The 15,276-nt window shown below is 42.7% G+C and overlaps 1 protein-coding gene across 2 annotated transcripts; it reads right to left on the bottom strand.

Moving 5' to 3' along the window:
* Positions 1-4,286: 4,286 nt before the first annotated feature.
* On the bottom strand, positions 4,287-15,270 carry LOC103803258 (NADH-cytochrome b5 reductase 3-like). 2 transcript variants are annotated; one of them, XM_009075800.1, is made up of 8 exons: positions 15,153-15,270; positions 12,791-12,863; positions 10,286-10,392; positions 9,336-9,465; positions 8,394-8,477; positions 8,182-8,267; positions 5,974-6,073; positions 4,287-4,972 (listed from the first exon to the last, which is right to left on the bottom strand). In XM_009075800.1, exons 1-8 carry the CDS (start codon positions 15,234-15,236, stop codon positions 4,800-4,802), a joined length of 837 nt encoding a protein of 278 aa, XP_009074048.1. In that variant the 5' UTR covers positions 15,237-15,270; the 3' UTR covers positions 4,287-4,799. The 2 variants fall into 2 exon arrangements, with proteins under 2 accessions (XP_009074048.1, XP_009074049.1); XM_009075801.1 differs by having other exon boundaries at positions 12,791-12,859; positions 15,149-15,269.
* Between the last annotated feature and the right edge of the window lie 6 nt (positions 15,271-15,276).

Genomic DNA, 15,276 nt, shown 5'->3' with positions numbered 1-15,276 from the left:
CTGTGACCAAAAGGCAGGTTGGGTCCAGCTGCAAAGCCTTTTCTGGCTGAGTGGCAGTGTCAGGGCAAGGTGTGGCAAAAGGCAGGAGCACTTGGGAAAAATCAAGCCATGGGGACCAAAACCAGGCCTGGTGTGGGTGAGTTTTCGTAACAACAGAGGCACCTCCTGACCATCCATGGCAAAGAGCAAAAGTCTAGAGGAGGCAAAATTATTTAACTTAGAATCTGTTTAGAGTATCTTAGCACCTGTTTGTATTTATGGACTTGATTTATTCCATTTCCCTTGGCTTTTAGTGGACAAAGTGAGGGTTTGGGTTGTACAATTTTAATTTCTTTCAGCCAGTGAAGCAGGACCTCATCTGTTTTCAGCATAGTAAGCTCACGTTGTTTATGGCTCTCTGAATAGTTTTGTCAGCAGAAAACTCCTCTGCCTGTAGTTTTCTTACGATTTTAGTAATTTAACAGAATAGAAAATACTTTTAAAAGCTCTTTCATCTTTTACTATTTATTCTTTGAGTGGTAAGGTGGGGACACATGAGAAATAGAGACTGTTACCTAGCCAGTAAAAAAGAGCCTAAAGGGGTTGAGGCATCAAAGCCACAAGTGTTAGCAGCATTATGTGGCAGTCAGGGAGGCTGAGAGAACTGAAATAAAACCACAGAACTGTGGAATTTTTTGCTGAGTCACAAACATACCTGGGTTTAGAGGCCTCTCAGTCCTGAAGGAATTGAGATTGTATTTTGTTGTTTTTAAGGGGCTGGTGTCACTGTCTTTCTGTGTGTGTAGCTGGGTGAGGTGGGACAGAGGGGACAGTTCTGGTCTGTTGCATAAAGATCCTGCATAGCTATGGGATATGTGCAGGGAGAAGAACCCAACAACCATTCAGCACAGCTGGGTTGGCTTTTTTTTGTCTGTTTAAACTAACAGCATAACCAATACTGCAGCAGGATTGATTGGTTTATAAAAAAAACTACAGAGAGTCTTTAATTTTGCATTAAATTGGTATAACTAATGTTATACAGTACCAATATATAAAAGCACCTCCCCTACAGACAGGCTGAGACAGTTGGGGCTGTTCAGCCTGGAGAAGAGAAGGTTCTTTGGAAACCTCATGGCAACCTTCCAGTGTCTGAAGGGGCTACAGGGAAGCTGGAGAGGTTCTCTTTGTTAGGAACTGTAGTGATAGAACAAGGAATAATGGGTATAAATTGAAAGAGGGAAATTTAGATTGGGTATTAGGAAGAAAGTCTGTACTGTGAGGGTGATGAGACACTGGCACAGGTTCCCCAGAGAAGTTGTGGCTGCCCCAACCCTGGCAGTGTTCATTCCAGGTTGGTCCATTCCAGTTTGGATAAATCCTTGAGCAGCCTGCTCTGGTGGGAGGTGTGCCTGACCAGGGCAGGGGGTTGGGACTAGATTATCTACAAGGTCCATTCCAAACCCTTAACAAACATGATTCTATGTGTGTCTGTTCAGCTATTCAGTTCTGTAGGAATGCTGACTCTCTGAAAACTGGAGTTTATTCTGGCTTGAGTTTATTCGGGATGTGCTACTTCACCTGTTTCTCTTGTGGGTTTTAGCTCAGGCACCTGGGCCCCCAGCAAGGGTGGAAACTGGCCAAGGCTCTGTACTAGAGCTAACAATGGTGAAGATGCACAACAAAGTATTTAACAATGGAAATTTGCCTGTGTTCATCTATTCAGCCAAGCTGGAGCCTCAGCTCAGGTGTCTCACAGCCAGACCCCAAGCTTCTGCAGCTGCACATGCTGAGGGACCAGGTAAGGTGCAGACTTCAGCCACTAATCCCATGGTAATTTGTGTAGTAACTTTAGTCAAAGTGAAGTGAAGGGGTTGATTTGGTTTCTTCCCCTTTGGACATTGTTTGGTATAATGATGTAGCTTATACTGTAGTTGAGCTCAAGAGCCCATGGAAGTGTAGCTCAGCACAGAAAGGAGAGCAGAAGAGGAAACTGCTGGTTGGTTAAGCCAGATAGGGTTTTCATCACAAGGAAAACAGCCAAACACCTCACCCCACTCTTTCTTATTAGCTTATCATCGGATACTGCCCCTACCTGGGTCCACCAGCAGTCTCTGACTTGAGCAGAGGTGACCCTGGCCCATGTGCCAGTGCTTTATTACTCCACGGGGGTGTCTGGCACAGCCCCCAACCCCTTCTGCTCCCCTGGTGCAGAAGCAGCAGTGTGGTCTGTGTGCCCCAAGCTGTACTGCACATGGACAGTGCCCTCTCTCCTGCCCTTCCTCCCAAAGTGATCCATTACTCACATATTCCTACTTTCTCTTTTGTCCTCCACACCCCGAGAGGATAAGACTTCCCACTCCCCACTGTACAGACACTTCCCTTCCATCGCTGCAAGGAATTTTGTTTCTGTGGTTGGCTCAGCTTAATAGCATCCACCACAAGCCAACAGCTGCAGCAGAGAGTTTGGGTAGAAGCTAAGCACTTGCAAGAGTTTGATGCAGCCCCTGTCACTAAACTGGAGGAATACTCATTTTCTGAACTAGCTCAAAGGGGAAAAAAATTAAGTACCATGCAAAACCATCTTTTATCCCTGACTTGTTTAAATGCTGGAGTAGAGGGACCCTCAAGTAACAGGGACTGTAACACAGTGTTGTTTCATTAGATTATATAAAATCCCTCTTTTTATTTCATAAAAGAGCCTCGTGTTCACAAGGAAGACATACACAATAAAGGTAAAAAGAGGAGAGTTGGAGTGCTAGGGAGAAAAATGGTGACAGTTCACTCCTTGACTTGGCATCCAAATACAGCAGTTTTCCACCAAACTCAAATGAGAGCATAAGCACTTCAGTAAACCAATCTAACAGCTTACTTGGTTTTGTTGAGCCTTCACTTCAGAGTGTTTTACAGGTGGTCTCTAACAAGGCTGAAGATGATGTGCTCACACACAGGTGATTCACCTGCAAGATACTTTATTTCTTACACAGACATGAAAAAAGCCAATAACTGAATGAACAGAGTGAGTCATACAAAACAGTTGATGCATCATCAGCTAGAAGAGAGTTCTGGTTTGGTTTTTTTAACAAGAAGACATTAAATACAATAATGAAAAAAGTCTATGCATATCCCACACTGATATAAACCAGCAGCAAGATCACTTCTCTCATGTTTCTGCTTTTTTTGCCTTCCAAAAAAGGGACTGAAACTTAAAACTTGAGTAGTATTTCAACTTTGGAGCATAGAACAAGTTTCAGAAGCACACACCAAAAATTCAAGACTGGAGGCAAACATCTAATGAATAAAATTAGTAACAGTATTATCTAGGTTGAGGTTCCTTAAATTAACTGTACTATCTTTGCCTTTTAATTCTTACTGAAAAATTAACCTTTTAAATACACAGTACCAATCTGTTGTCCAGGCACAAAAGAAAACACAGTAAGCTAAAACCTCAAATTTCTACCCAAATCCTTAAAAACTGGTATTATACACTGACACTTGTAGCTACCTAGCACCCACAGTACGTCACACATGACTAAACATCCTTTCAGTCACTCTTGATTCATCACCAGAACATGATTTTTAGTTTCCTAGGCTCCTTGCAGGACAGCTCTAACCTCAGCAGCATCTCTGCTGTTCAGCCTTATGTGTCCTGAGGACTAGGTAAAAGGGCTGCTGTAAAAAAAGTCTATTTAAAAATAAAAATCAGAGCTCTAGTAAACAATATCTAAGAAACAGTTTTAGATTCAGTGAGACATTTATATTTGCTGTCAGTTTGGTGACTTAAGGCTGTTCCCGCACATCCTTACCAAGCTAAAGCTTTGGGAGCTCTGTTCCAGCAGGACACGCAGGCAACTGGCTGCACACCACACCCAAAGCTGGGCCACCTGCCAAAACCTCCCTGGCACTGAAACCTGACCTCCCTTTGCTCCAAATCCATCTTTGAGAAACAACACAAACTCCATCCAGTTTTTACCCAGCATTTCTTCACTGCACAGGACATGCAGAACAACTGCTTTTGCCCTCCTAGGGCACCTCCCAGTGTTAAAGTAAATACAAAATTTAGTATTTTTTTTCTTCAGTATTCCACACACAAACAAGCAACACATTCCAGGTATTTGTAGAACAGTGCTGAAAGCCATCTGCCTTCTGCAGTTTCTTTCATTGCCCAAGGATGAGAACTGTGACCAGCAGGAAAAGTGTTGCTTTTAAGAGAGGCTATTCCAAAATACAAAGGAAACCCATTTTGCATCGCTGTCTCCCTCTCTGTTTAACAAGGCAGCTTGAACAACTCCATTCATAAATGGTTAACTGGCATCCTTCAACCCAACAAGCTTCTCTCAACGGATGTTGCAAAGATTATGCACTCAAGGCAAACACTCCTGGCCCTCATACTGTAAGAGCTCAGCAAGGATTACAATTTGGCATAGGCAAGATGAATAATTCAACACATTCTAGTACATTCAGAGTTGATACCAGCTAAAGTCCTGGGTATGCACAGTGTTAGGAAGTAGGATATTACTGCCACTTGATTACAGCACTAAGGAAAAGCATAAATGAGAGTGTGCTGCCCTAAGCAGCTGCACTGTCCTCCCTGGAGACAGAGCACACAACACAGAGCACTAGACATCACTACGTCTCCATGTGCAGGTTTAGTACAGCTGAGCTTATGTGTCTTGCTTGCCAGAGAGGCAGAAAATATGAAGCATTTTTAATATAAATGTAGCTTCCCAGCACTGTGCATCAACCACCTTCTGTAACTTTGTCCTGTTCCCCTTTAGTTACTTCTTCCCTTCTACAGAAGATCCCTGAATCACCAGTCGTCTTTAGAAGGAGAACCTCATGTCCTTGGCATAGCCCAGTTTATCCAGGTTGGGAATGCAAGCATACTGGATCATTGGAGGAGGTCCACACATAAGGAGCAGGACATCATTCTGAGGTGGGGGCAGGTGGTCTCTGATCATCTCTTGGTTCACAAATCCTTGGCTGTAATCCCAATCTATTAAAAAAATTAAGTAGGGGAAGAGGAATGAGGAAAAAAGGAGGAAAAGACAGATACAAGTCAGTTTAGGATGAAGTGGGAGGCTGGTTTTTTTAGCAACATTCTGGACTGTGGCATTGGTACACTCCACTCACATCGGTGTCCTCAACACAGGCTCAGAGAGAAACTGCCACCTCTGCTTTTAGTGTGCAAAACATCCTTCTTGGCCCATTGTTTACAAGTTCACTAAGAGAAATCTAGCTGATGAAGTTGTTCCTGGTTGGAACACTCACAGTGATCATCAGGATTCTGCAGAAAGCTGCTGGCCCAAGCCTTTGGGCACAGTAAGACTGACACATTTTTCTCCCAGTTTGGTCTGGTTTCACATGTGATAGTGAAAGTCTGCAGAACAGTCTTGAGGGGTCTAAGGAGGAACTTTTATAGCAACTGCTAAGATCAGTTCACAAATACCAAAGAAAAGGTGCTCATCCTCTCATCTATGCCAGCCAACTGTACCACATTATCTTTGAAACTAGACTGCACCAAGCTGGAACAGGATTTTCATTGAGAAACACTTAATCCAAAGGGAATTCCATTGCCTACTACCATGAACTTCCATACACTTACACCTAGTTAGGGATCTGTGCTTGGCCACATCTATGTTAGCTACACAGTCCCTCAGACACTGCAGCTGCCTCTAATCACAAGATGGTCAGACAACATGATATATTTATGTCCATGAGGAAGGAGAAAGGAAGGTCACCTTCCAGAGGAGATAATGGTAAATATTCAGTAGTAGTCCTGGGAGGAACACCATTCACCTGAGGTGAGCTTTGAAAACACTATCTGATTACATCTAAGAGTCTCTGTGCAACCAGTGATGCTACTGGATGCATTCAAACATTAAGCAAGAAATGAACCACTAAGCTCAGAAATACACACATGACATAGCGTATCTCCTGTAAAACACCTGCATTAATACTCATAAGATTCACATTTAGTGGCATTTTAGATCTTACTTTCAGGTGCTTTGTCCAGTGTGTACCAACACTTAAAGCGACTGGGATTCTGGGCCTGGATCTCCTCCAGCTCAGGACGTAACAGGATATCCTTCTCAGTCTGCAGGATGAGGAAAACAATGATTACACTCTGCATCTGAGTGCAGCCCTCAGATGACCACAGAGCAGCAGCTACTCTACAGCCCTGAGAGATGGAACAGATTACTCAACTGTTTCACAGGCTGAAGACAGCAAATACAAGTTATTTCCATGCCTACTCTGTGACAGCGCTAATAAAAAGGTTTGTAACTTTCCCAAATTCTGACCATGCAAGGCCTTCCCTCAAACAATAAAGCAAAATCTGTATCAAAACACAGAACAAACACTTGATCAGGGGCTAACATCAGAAGAGTAAAGCCCTCTTTTAACACTGTTACAAAATCAACTTTCACCATGACCCCACACAAGTGTCTCCCTACCACTCTGTGCTGTGCTATTCAGGCAGGAAAATGCCAGTTTTTTCACCTTTGCCAATTCAAGCATCAACAGCACTGCCATATGGAGCCTGTTTGGTTTTTAAGGACGTGGAACAAATAACCAAAAGGGTATCAAAGTTCTGGTTGGAACAGCAAACATTATCCGGGGTGTCAAGTTCTGCTCCTCCCAGATGCAACACCACTGAAGGCCTAAAGAAAGGCTTATTCCCACAAGAGCAGCTGCAGTCTGGGCAGGAAGGCAAAGGGTAGAGACTAAAAGTGGTACCATCCTCTGCAGCCTTAGTAATTTGGCACTGAGGTCACTGCTATGTCTGTAACCGTGGGGGCAAAGAGGAATGCACCTATTCCGGGATTTGCAGTTGCATGTGCTCCAGGAAAGCTATTGCTGGGTCTGACCAACTCAATCTGTGCCAGCCTGAAGCACAACAGGAGCCCATGAACATTGTTATATTTTAAAATACTCTTAAGCATTAACTATTAAACTGCCCCTAGCCTGCAGGCTGTCCTGCCTGACCGTTTGCCACGAGGCTGCTTCCTCTTCTGCAGTTCCTGAGAGCAGGGACCCTTTGAAGCCATGGACTGATGTTTACACAAGCTGTTGCTAACACAGAGACTATTCCCTGGGCCCTCCCTGCAAGCTGCAATGGGTCTTCTACATTGCTAAAGTAGCTCCAGCCCTGTGTTAGTCATTCTGAATTCCTCATAGCTAATCCTGTGCTTTATGCCAACCCCAAGGGCTTGGCCGAGCCCAGCTGCCCCAGCTGGCAGCAGAGGGCACTGCCAGGGCTCCTCAGGAGGTGCACCAGGACAGGGAATCTCAGCACTTGGATCACAACTGCTGGGCAGAAGAATCTCAGGTTATAACTCAGGTACGGTACAAACAAAATGAGGACACACTGAGTATCAGAGGGTAGAGCAATGACAGAGGAGAGCCTGAAGCTAAAAAACACTGGCAAGAAGTGAAGCTCTCCACAAATAATGGCTCATAATCCAGAAATAAATCTCATTAAGACAGAGGTATTTAAAAGCAAAGAACTCACACCAGAAGAACATCAGGCAAAGAAGGGGTGTTGCTCAGCACCACACTGCCATTTGGGTTATCCAAGAAATCCCTTTTGCAAGGATTCCACGGATGAGAGATCTTCCCTTTGTCCAACACGACAGTTATGGTACAACTCAAAGAGCAACAGAAACGTGAAGAACTGGCAGAGGAAATGGAATTGAAAGGAGACAGCCATGCAGAACCACAGCTCAGTAGCTGAGAGACCTGCTGGAGACCACAGCTAATTTTAGCCTCACCTGAGATGTCCTCAAACAGAAAGATTCCACATACAAACCCTGCTACAAAGCTGGGGAGTTACAACTGCTGAAGGAGACAAATGTCTACCTTCTTTCATGTTTCTACTACCAAAGATAGCTCTGAAAGTCTGCCCAAAACATTAACAATTTGTACAAAGGAATGCAAAGTTTTAAAACACTCATAAAGGGGATTAGACACAGAGCAATGAGTCACAGGACAGCAAGCATTAGCTGGGAGGGAAGCAGCATGTCTGTTATAATGCTAAAGCCCCAATTTATGATAGTGTTTTTATAGAGGAAGTTTTCAACACTGCAGCTCACTTCTCGGGGTTTGTGTTTCTGTACCAGGCTTCCTCAGAAAGGATTTAATTTGCTGGGTGGACTTCTGCTAGTTAAGTAAAACTTTATAAAGAGAAAAAAAAGACAGAATTACCTGATTAGCAAACAGCAGCTGACAGATGGTGGGATCATCTTTGTCTTTTATGATTGCTCGAATGATCTGCAGCATAGGGGTTATCCCTGGAAGAGAAAGGCAAGGCAGTGATGAGGAGCAAAAGAAGGGACAAGTGATCATGTGAGAGAAAATGTGAACAAATACATCTCTCAGCTGTCAGAAACCACAGATGAATCCTGCTATATACATACCTGTGCCACCTGCAATCATGCCCACGTATTTCACTGTCTTAGTAACTGGTTCAGCTTTCTTTTCTGGCCGAATATCAAACTTGCCTGAAGAGAGAAAGAGATGGAAAACACTGAAGCAAGCATGAAACACCACCTGTTATCCCTCTCCAGCACATTCAGCTAATTAATCTTGTTTCAGCCCTGTCACCCCTTCCCTCCCAAGAAACAGAAAAGGTGAAGATGTCATGAATTAAAATAAATCCTGAAAGATGATGCAAGATTGTAAGACATGTGGTGACGACATCAGACACTGAGATGGGTTATTACTCCTGACTATAGTATCAAGCCATCACTGCCTGTATATCTGTTTGCTCACATCCCATATCCCCAGTGATATTCAGAAGCCAAGATCCTGGAAACAGTTCTACATGAAGGGATTAATTTGCTCAGAGTGTTTATTTACCATGTGCAGATTATTTTAAGGGAAAACCTGAACTATGCAGGATGTATTTTTTTGTACACTTGTCTCTTTTTGAGCTGATTTGCCAGTTTCAGCCAAATCTGACAGAGAGTTTGAAACTCCCCAAAATGTTGGATTTGTTGTATTCACACCTCTCTTCATCCAGGATAACATACAAAGCTCTGGAAAACCATGTGTCGGAGTTCCGCTGCACACAAAACTACCATAAGGTTTCTGTGACACATTTGTGGTTGCACTATGCCAAAGTGAGTTATTTTATATTGACATAAAAGTACTTCGTAAAGTTCACTTTCACTTGGGAAATTAGCACTGGACAGTGCACATACCAAGTGTTTTTCTCAGTGTATTAACTACGTCTATATAAGCAGCCTGAAAACTTCCTTGTTTGAGAATAGCATCAATAACAAGCACTTGTGCAGTCATAAGACATTTTTCCTGTATTGTTTACTCTGAATAAATTATATCTTCCAAACCAGCCTTGCCTTTTCCTTTGTAGACAAGTAGGCCACTTGGTCCTCTGAAGTCAATAGTGTCCCCTATTTTCAGGCTCTCTAAATATTGGGACATCTTCCCCCCATCAGGAAACTTGGGATGGACACCTCTGAAGTAGATCTGTTAAAAACAACAATGAAGCAATTATTTCAAATATTTAGGTACACATACTCCTCATGCAAAGAGCACAATTACTACATAAAGAAATACTGAGTACAGATTTGATCAATAATAAAACAGGAGCACTGAGTTTCCAGAAAAAGATTAAAATGCCACTCTTGCCTCAGGTTTTGGACATAGATTGGTGATTTCTGTATTGTATTTCTGTTACATAGAAAATAGCAATAATAATCCATATGATTTATATCCAAGTTCAAAAAGCGGTAGAAAAATAAAGAAAAAACCCAAACCACTGTGATTTCAAAGAGTAAAATTCTAAGAGGAAATCCAGTGCAGATATTCGTATTTTAAATTCCCGTCAGCTTTAAATGACAGGTGGCCTAGCTAGGTAGTCTAGCTACCAAGAGACCAGACTAAAGTACATTATCTCAAGGCTTAAAATCACACTCTTACTGATGATTAGGCCAGTCATTCACACTGTTGTTACATCAGTAACAACAGTGATCACCACTCTCAGTGACCATATTACAATAGCTTCGGAAGCTGCTGACCATTCAGGCAAGGCTAATTCTTTATTTCAGAAGGATTAAAAAGTCTATGAACCTCTTCAGGTCTACACAGACTTTGGAAAACTGCAGCATGCAAGTACAGGACATGATGCAGCATCTCATGAGACACAGCCTACACAAGGGCTTGCAGAATGCCATGTGAATTGTAGGTAACTGCACATACCTGAAGAGAAGCCATCACATCAGACTTTATGCCCATAAAGGTGGGCCCAGAAGTTGCCCAGCCTCATAACAGAGTGTGACATTCTCACCTTGACAACAAGATCCACAAATCCCTTGTCATCATCACTGGAAACTGGAGTGTAAGGTCTGACAACCAGAGCTCCATCAATCCGTGCAGACAGGTAGATGTGCTGTCCTGTATGCAGGAAAGAAAGAAAACTTCAACAGTTTTCCTTCAAAAGATTTTTCTTTCAGTGGATGTCCTGAGCTGGCATGGACTGCAAGTGCGGTCTCAAAGTTCTCCTAACTACCTTATTTTTTCCCCCTCATTTTCCTGACATTCTAGCACCTTGCCAGAGGTGTTAACCATCCTCAAATTTTACCTGGAAAGGCAAGCAACTCCACTAATTTTATGAGTCAATCATATCTGTTCTGAAAGCCTCATGCATCTACATTTACCAAAGCCCTAACTGTATGTGAGAACTTGAAAAAGATGTGATTTGTCTCTCCCACACAGACAAGTGTAAGGGACACAGAAGGGGAAAACTGTCCAGTGCTGTTCACACTCTTTATTAACATCAGTTATAAACTGCCACAGTTTAATTCTAACTGAGTTTATAACTGTTCTTACCTTGACCACAGATCCCTCACATCTTCCAGGAGGTCTCTAGCTGCCTCTGCTGAGGCTGCCTAGACAGAAAGCTCTTTCCTAACCCTGCTATTCCTCCAGCTTAGCATGTGAATGAATCACATTTCCATCTGTCACACATCCTCTGAACTCTCTACAACAGTTTATTTTCTCAATGGCTACATTTTTTGCTGAAAAAAATTAAATAATTAACTTATACACAAGGTTTTCCTATAAAAACTCCAACATTCTGAGGAGACCTAAGTGAACAAATAACTTGGGGGGGGTTGTGTTTTATTATTTTATCACCACTAAGTGATAAACTACCTCTGAAGATGGTGCAGCTCCTCTGCTTGTTATGGGAAGACAAGGAGAATTTTACTGGGAGCTGGTTTGCCAAGCTGGAGGAGCAGTGAGGCAAAACAGTGGATGAATGAAGATGTGCTACCTGGTGACTTGAGAAATGAGGAGCCCAACCTCACTTGAAGCTGTACCCAGACTTAATGTAAGGGTGATACCAATAACCCTCTCAGCAAAGCCTAGACACACTTGGTAGCACAGGTTTCCTGCCAGGGAAGGCCTGAAGGGAGCTGCAGCAGCAGCAGGCCCCTGCTCCTACTCCAGGCACGGAGAGGCCTTGCTGCCCTGTCCTCCAGAACAGACCCGTGGTGACCACTGCTGGGTCTACCACAAGAACTGGTACAAATCCAGAAGAGGTGCTCCTCCCAGAGAGAAAACATGCCACATTGCTCTTAACTGGTTAGAGCTTTACCCAACCCTGACAGCACAGCAGTGGCAGCCTCTGTGTGGGGCCATACACAATCTCTCTCTTCCTCAGAGTCAATTTTCCAGTGTTTCTTCCTGTGGCAGTAAAAGCCAAATGCTGGTGCTGGACTAAACATGCAGAGTGCACACCAATGTCTGTCCTACAGCTGCAGGTCTGCTGCTCCCAGCTGCTTTTCCACCCTCACCAGCTTTCAGCCCTCTCTGCTTCCCAAGTCTCACCCAGCAAACCACTCCCTCAGTGACCCACAGATGGGCTCTGCAGAGAGCATGGCTGTGCTGCTCCTGGGACTCTGCAGGGCCAGGAACACATCTCCTCAGGCTATGCTGAAACAACCAGATGATTGCCATGGCCTTACGACAACACTGGAGGAAGCCATGGCACCCAGCAGGCCAAATCCACCTCAGACAGCTTGTGTTCTGTCGGAGTGTAGGACAAGAACAAATATAGCTCACTCCTCAATGTTCATTATGGGCAAGAGAGGGAAATGAGCTTTACCCTCAGACTACTGAACACATACAAAGGTTTAACACATCCCAAACAAAAGGGAACCTAAACACCATGGACTGTAATCCAGGAAAGGTGCTGATGGCTACCACAAAGCACCTGAGCCACAGATCATTGCAACAGCTTGTTAAAGCAGAAGTCACTATTAAGCACAAGACACAATTAAGTGCTCTTTATACAAGCAGTAGGAAACAATGGCACCAAGTTATTACAGAAGGCAACATGCCACGTGGCAAGACCTACTGCAATAGCTACCCCACAGTGACGAAGAGAGCAGGAGACTGCCAGCAGATTCAGAAGTGAGTAGATCATCTGCTAAACCACATGTGTCAGAGGCGAAGTAGCTGAGAGTGGTGCCTCAGGGGATGGAAAGGGACTACAGAGATCCAGCACCATGGGAATAACACATGCTGGAAAGTTGAGACTGGAAAAATACAAGAAAAGACCAGTGTTTGTTTCTACTCTCTTCTACTCTCCTCACAGAAACAAGCTGGATGGACACTCTCAGTAAGCACGCTAGATTTCAGACTCTGCGGATTACTCACAGGGTGAGGATAATCTTACAAAGCTCTAAATACCAGCTCAGGCCCTGTGGACACTATTCAAAATTCAAAAATTCAAAAAATCCCCACAAAATCTCACAGTGTAATTAACAACTCTTTGTAAGAAACATACCTATAGGGAGACCCAGAACGTGATCTATGGAAGGCAGAGCAAATCGGAATCTTCTTGTGTCATGACTAACTTCCTGAAAGAGGAATAGAAAAAGAAGAATCAGCTATGTTGTTGGGATTTGCTGTTTGGGATTTCACTTGTAGAACACTAGCCTGGTTTCCTGCAGGGCTAAGTATCTGGCTTGGGATTTCACTTGTAGAACACTAGCCGGGTTTCCTGCAGGGCTAAGTACCTGGGGAGAGCAGTATTCTAACTGAAATTTTTGCACAATGCAAACATGAACCCCTCTGAGCGTGGCAAACCTGCAGAGGCCAACTCTCCATTCACCTCCCTGAAAACTTACCTCAAAATCTTTTATAAATAATGCAGAAGTGAAAATCAAGCAGACAAATGCAAATACTGTTTCAATAAACATTTAAAATGTGAATACCAAAACTCAATGATACTCATAAATGGCTTAAGACTAAATGAAAACTTTCTAAATATTGTGGCCATTTACATTGCTTTCTGTGAGAAGGCCACAAGCTAAAAACTAATTACTACTTCAATTCTCATTAAAAGTTTAAATATGTAAGAGTTCAAGGCCAAAATATTTTGATTTTGATCTCTTAAAATCAGATGAGTTAATCATTTCAAGGCAGATGATTTCAGAAGACACCAGTGGAGATCAAGACAGGAAGTAGCAATCTGGTTCCCTTTGCTATGGTAAGATCCTTTAAAATATTTTCCCCGTAAAAACTGAATTAATCAGTAAATAAAACTGAAAAGAGCACTCTATTTAGAGAAGAATTTTATTATAAAATGATAACAATATATGCAGTTCAGCTGGAATAGTTATTCTTATCTTTTACTAAGAAAGTCACACCTTGAATAAGGTTTTGGCAATAAGTAAATAACATGTGATTTCTTATACCATGCAAGTCTTATATTTTAAAGATTAGGTCATATTCCTTGGAAGTAAAACACAGCAAAAAAAAGACAGAAAGAAACAACATGCTGCTTAAGGCCTCCTCCAATTACTTCCTTTTTTTAAACCTCTACAGGACATAATATCCTTTCTAAGAAGAAACTTCATGAACATTCCATAAATCTGAAGCATGTGAGAAACACTTATTAATTTCATCCTTCCCAGACAGGTGGATATGGCAATGTCCAGAAGTTTAGTACCAGAGTGTCAGCACCTCATTTTTGGCAGGATGTCAGAAGCTACCAGCACATTGCACCAAATTAATATTTTTCAAAATTAACTTCTGTTTCCAGGACGCACTTCCCATTTAGGCAAAAATCTATAAACATTCATCAGACAAATATTCTCAGTTGATCAAGTTACCACATGCAGCAGCATTTAACCTGGTTATATAACAGCTGTTCCTCCATCCTAATATTAATAAAAAGCATACAAAAATAACAAGAGTGAGAAAAAAAATCAGTAATTAGCAAAAAAAATCCAGTGAATTCTCTTCTGGTACAAACTGCTACAGCACAAAGTTCCTCAGCTTCGCTCCCCTCTTGCAGGTCAGACTGTACCTGCAGCCATGAGCTCCTGATCTCATGAGAAAGTGAGGAGTACATAGTAATAGTGTGGTTGGAGTACACATGCGTAGTAAATTCACTAACTACACATGGGAAATAAATTCAGCAATGCAGCCCAGCCCAAGCCACGGGGAAGCTTTCAGTTCCCACGGAACCAGGCTTTGGAATGACAGGAATTGTTCTCTTTGACAGACAGAACAAGTGAAAGCCAAGCTATCACTGCACTCTCTACATCTCAAACAAAGCTCTGTTCCAGTCCTTTTCATCAAGTCTTCTGACAAATTTCTGACTAGCTCATTGACTTAAAATGACAATGCTAAAAACATCCTCAGGTGTGACTTTACACATGAAAACTCAAGATTTCTATCTCATGATGAGCCAGCTTGGGTGCTGTGTCAGGGTTACATTATTTAAATCCTTTCTTCCTGTAACACATTAAAGTACATCAATCCAATAACAGGAATCAGTATCAACATAGTTCTGACAGCTGCTATGCTGAATGATATTGACCATGAAAAACTGCCTGCTCTGCCTGACAGCAGGACTTCTGTCTCACAGCCCATCTAGTATTGTACAGTTTAGCAACTTCTGCTGATGTACTCCACAACATGAGACACATCTGACAGAAACTACAAGTCTGGTCATTTTAAAGCAGCACTCTGACTCGCTTGGAAACGAGCTGCCTGCAGAACTGCAGAACTGTTATACTAGGCAAGGAGTGTTTATAAACAAGCTCTTTCCTCATAATAGAAGTATTCACCCAACAGTACCACAGATTTCAGAAGCATTTCACATGAGAGGTCATCCTCAGCACTGCACAAGCACTTACCTCCTTATCAATCAGCCTCAATGCATACTTCACTTCAGGATCCTTCAGGGTAATTGCAGGCCGGGGATTGCTGAAAATCCTCATGATGGTCGTGTAGATTAGCCATATTGGGTATGTCACAACC

Source organism: Acanthisitta chloris, unplaced genomic scaffold, assembly GCF_000695815.1.
Source record: "Acanthisitta chloris isolate BGI_N310 unplaced genomic scaffold, ASM69581v1 scaffold16825, whole genome shotgun sequence".
Lineage (NCBI taxonomy): Eukaryota > Metazoa > Chordata > Aves > Passeriformes > Acanthisittidae > Acanthisitta > Acanthisitta chloris.
Note: the sequence above shows the minus strand (reverse complement) of the source record. Positions and strands in the feature narration are given on the sequence as shown.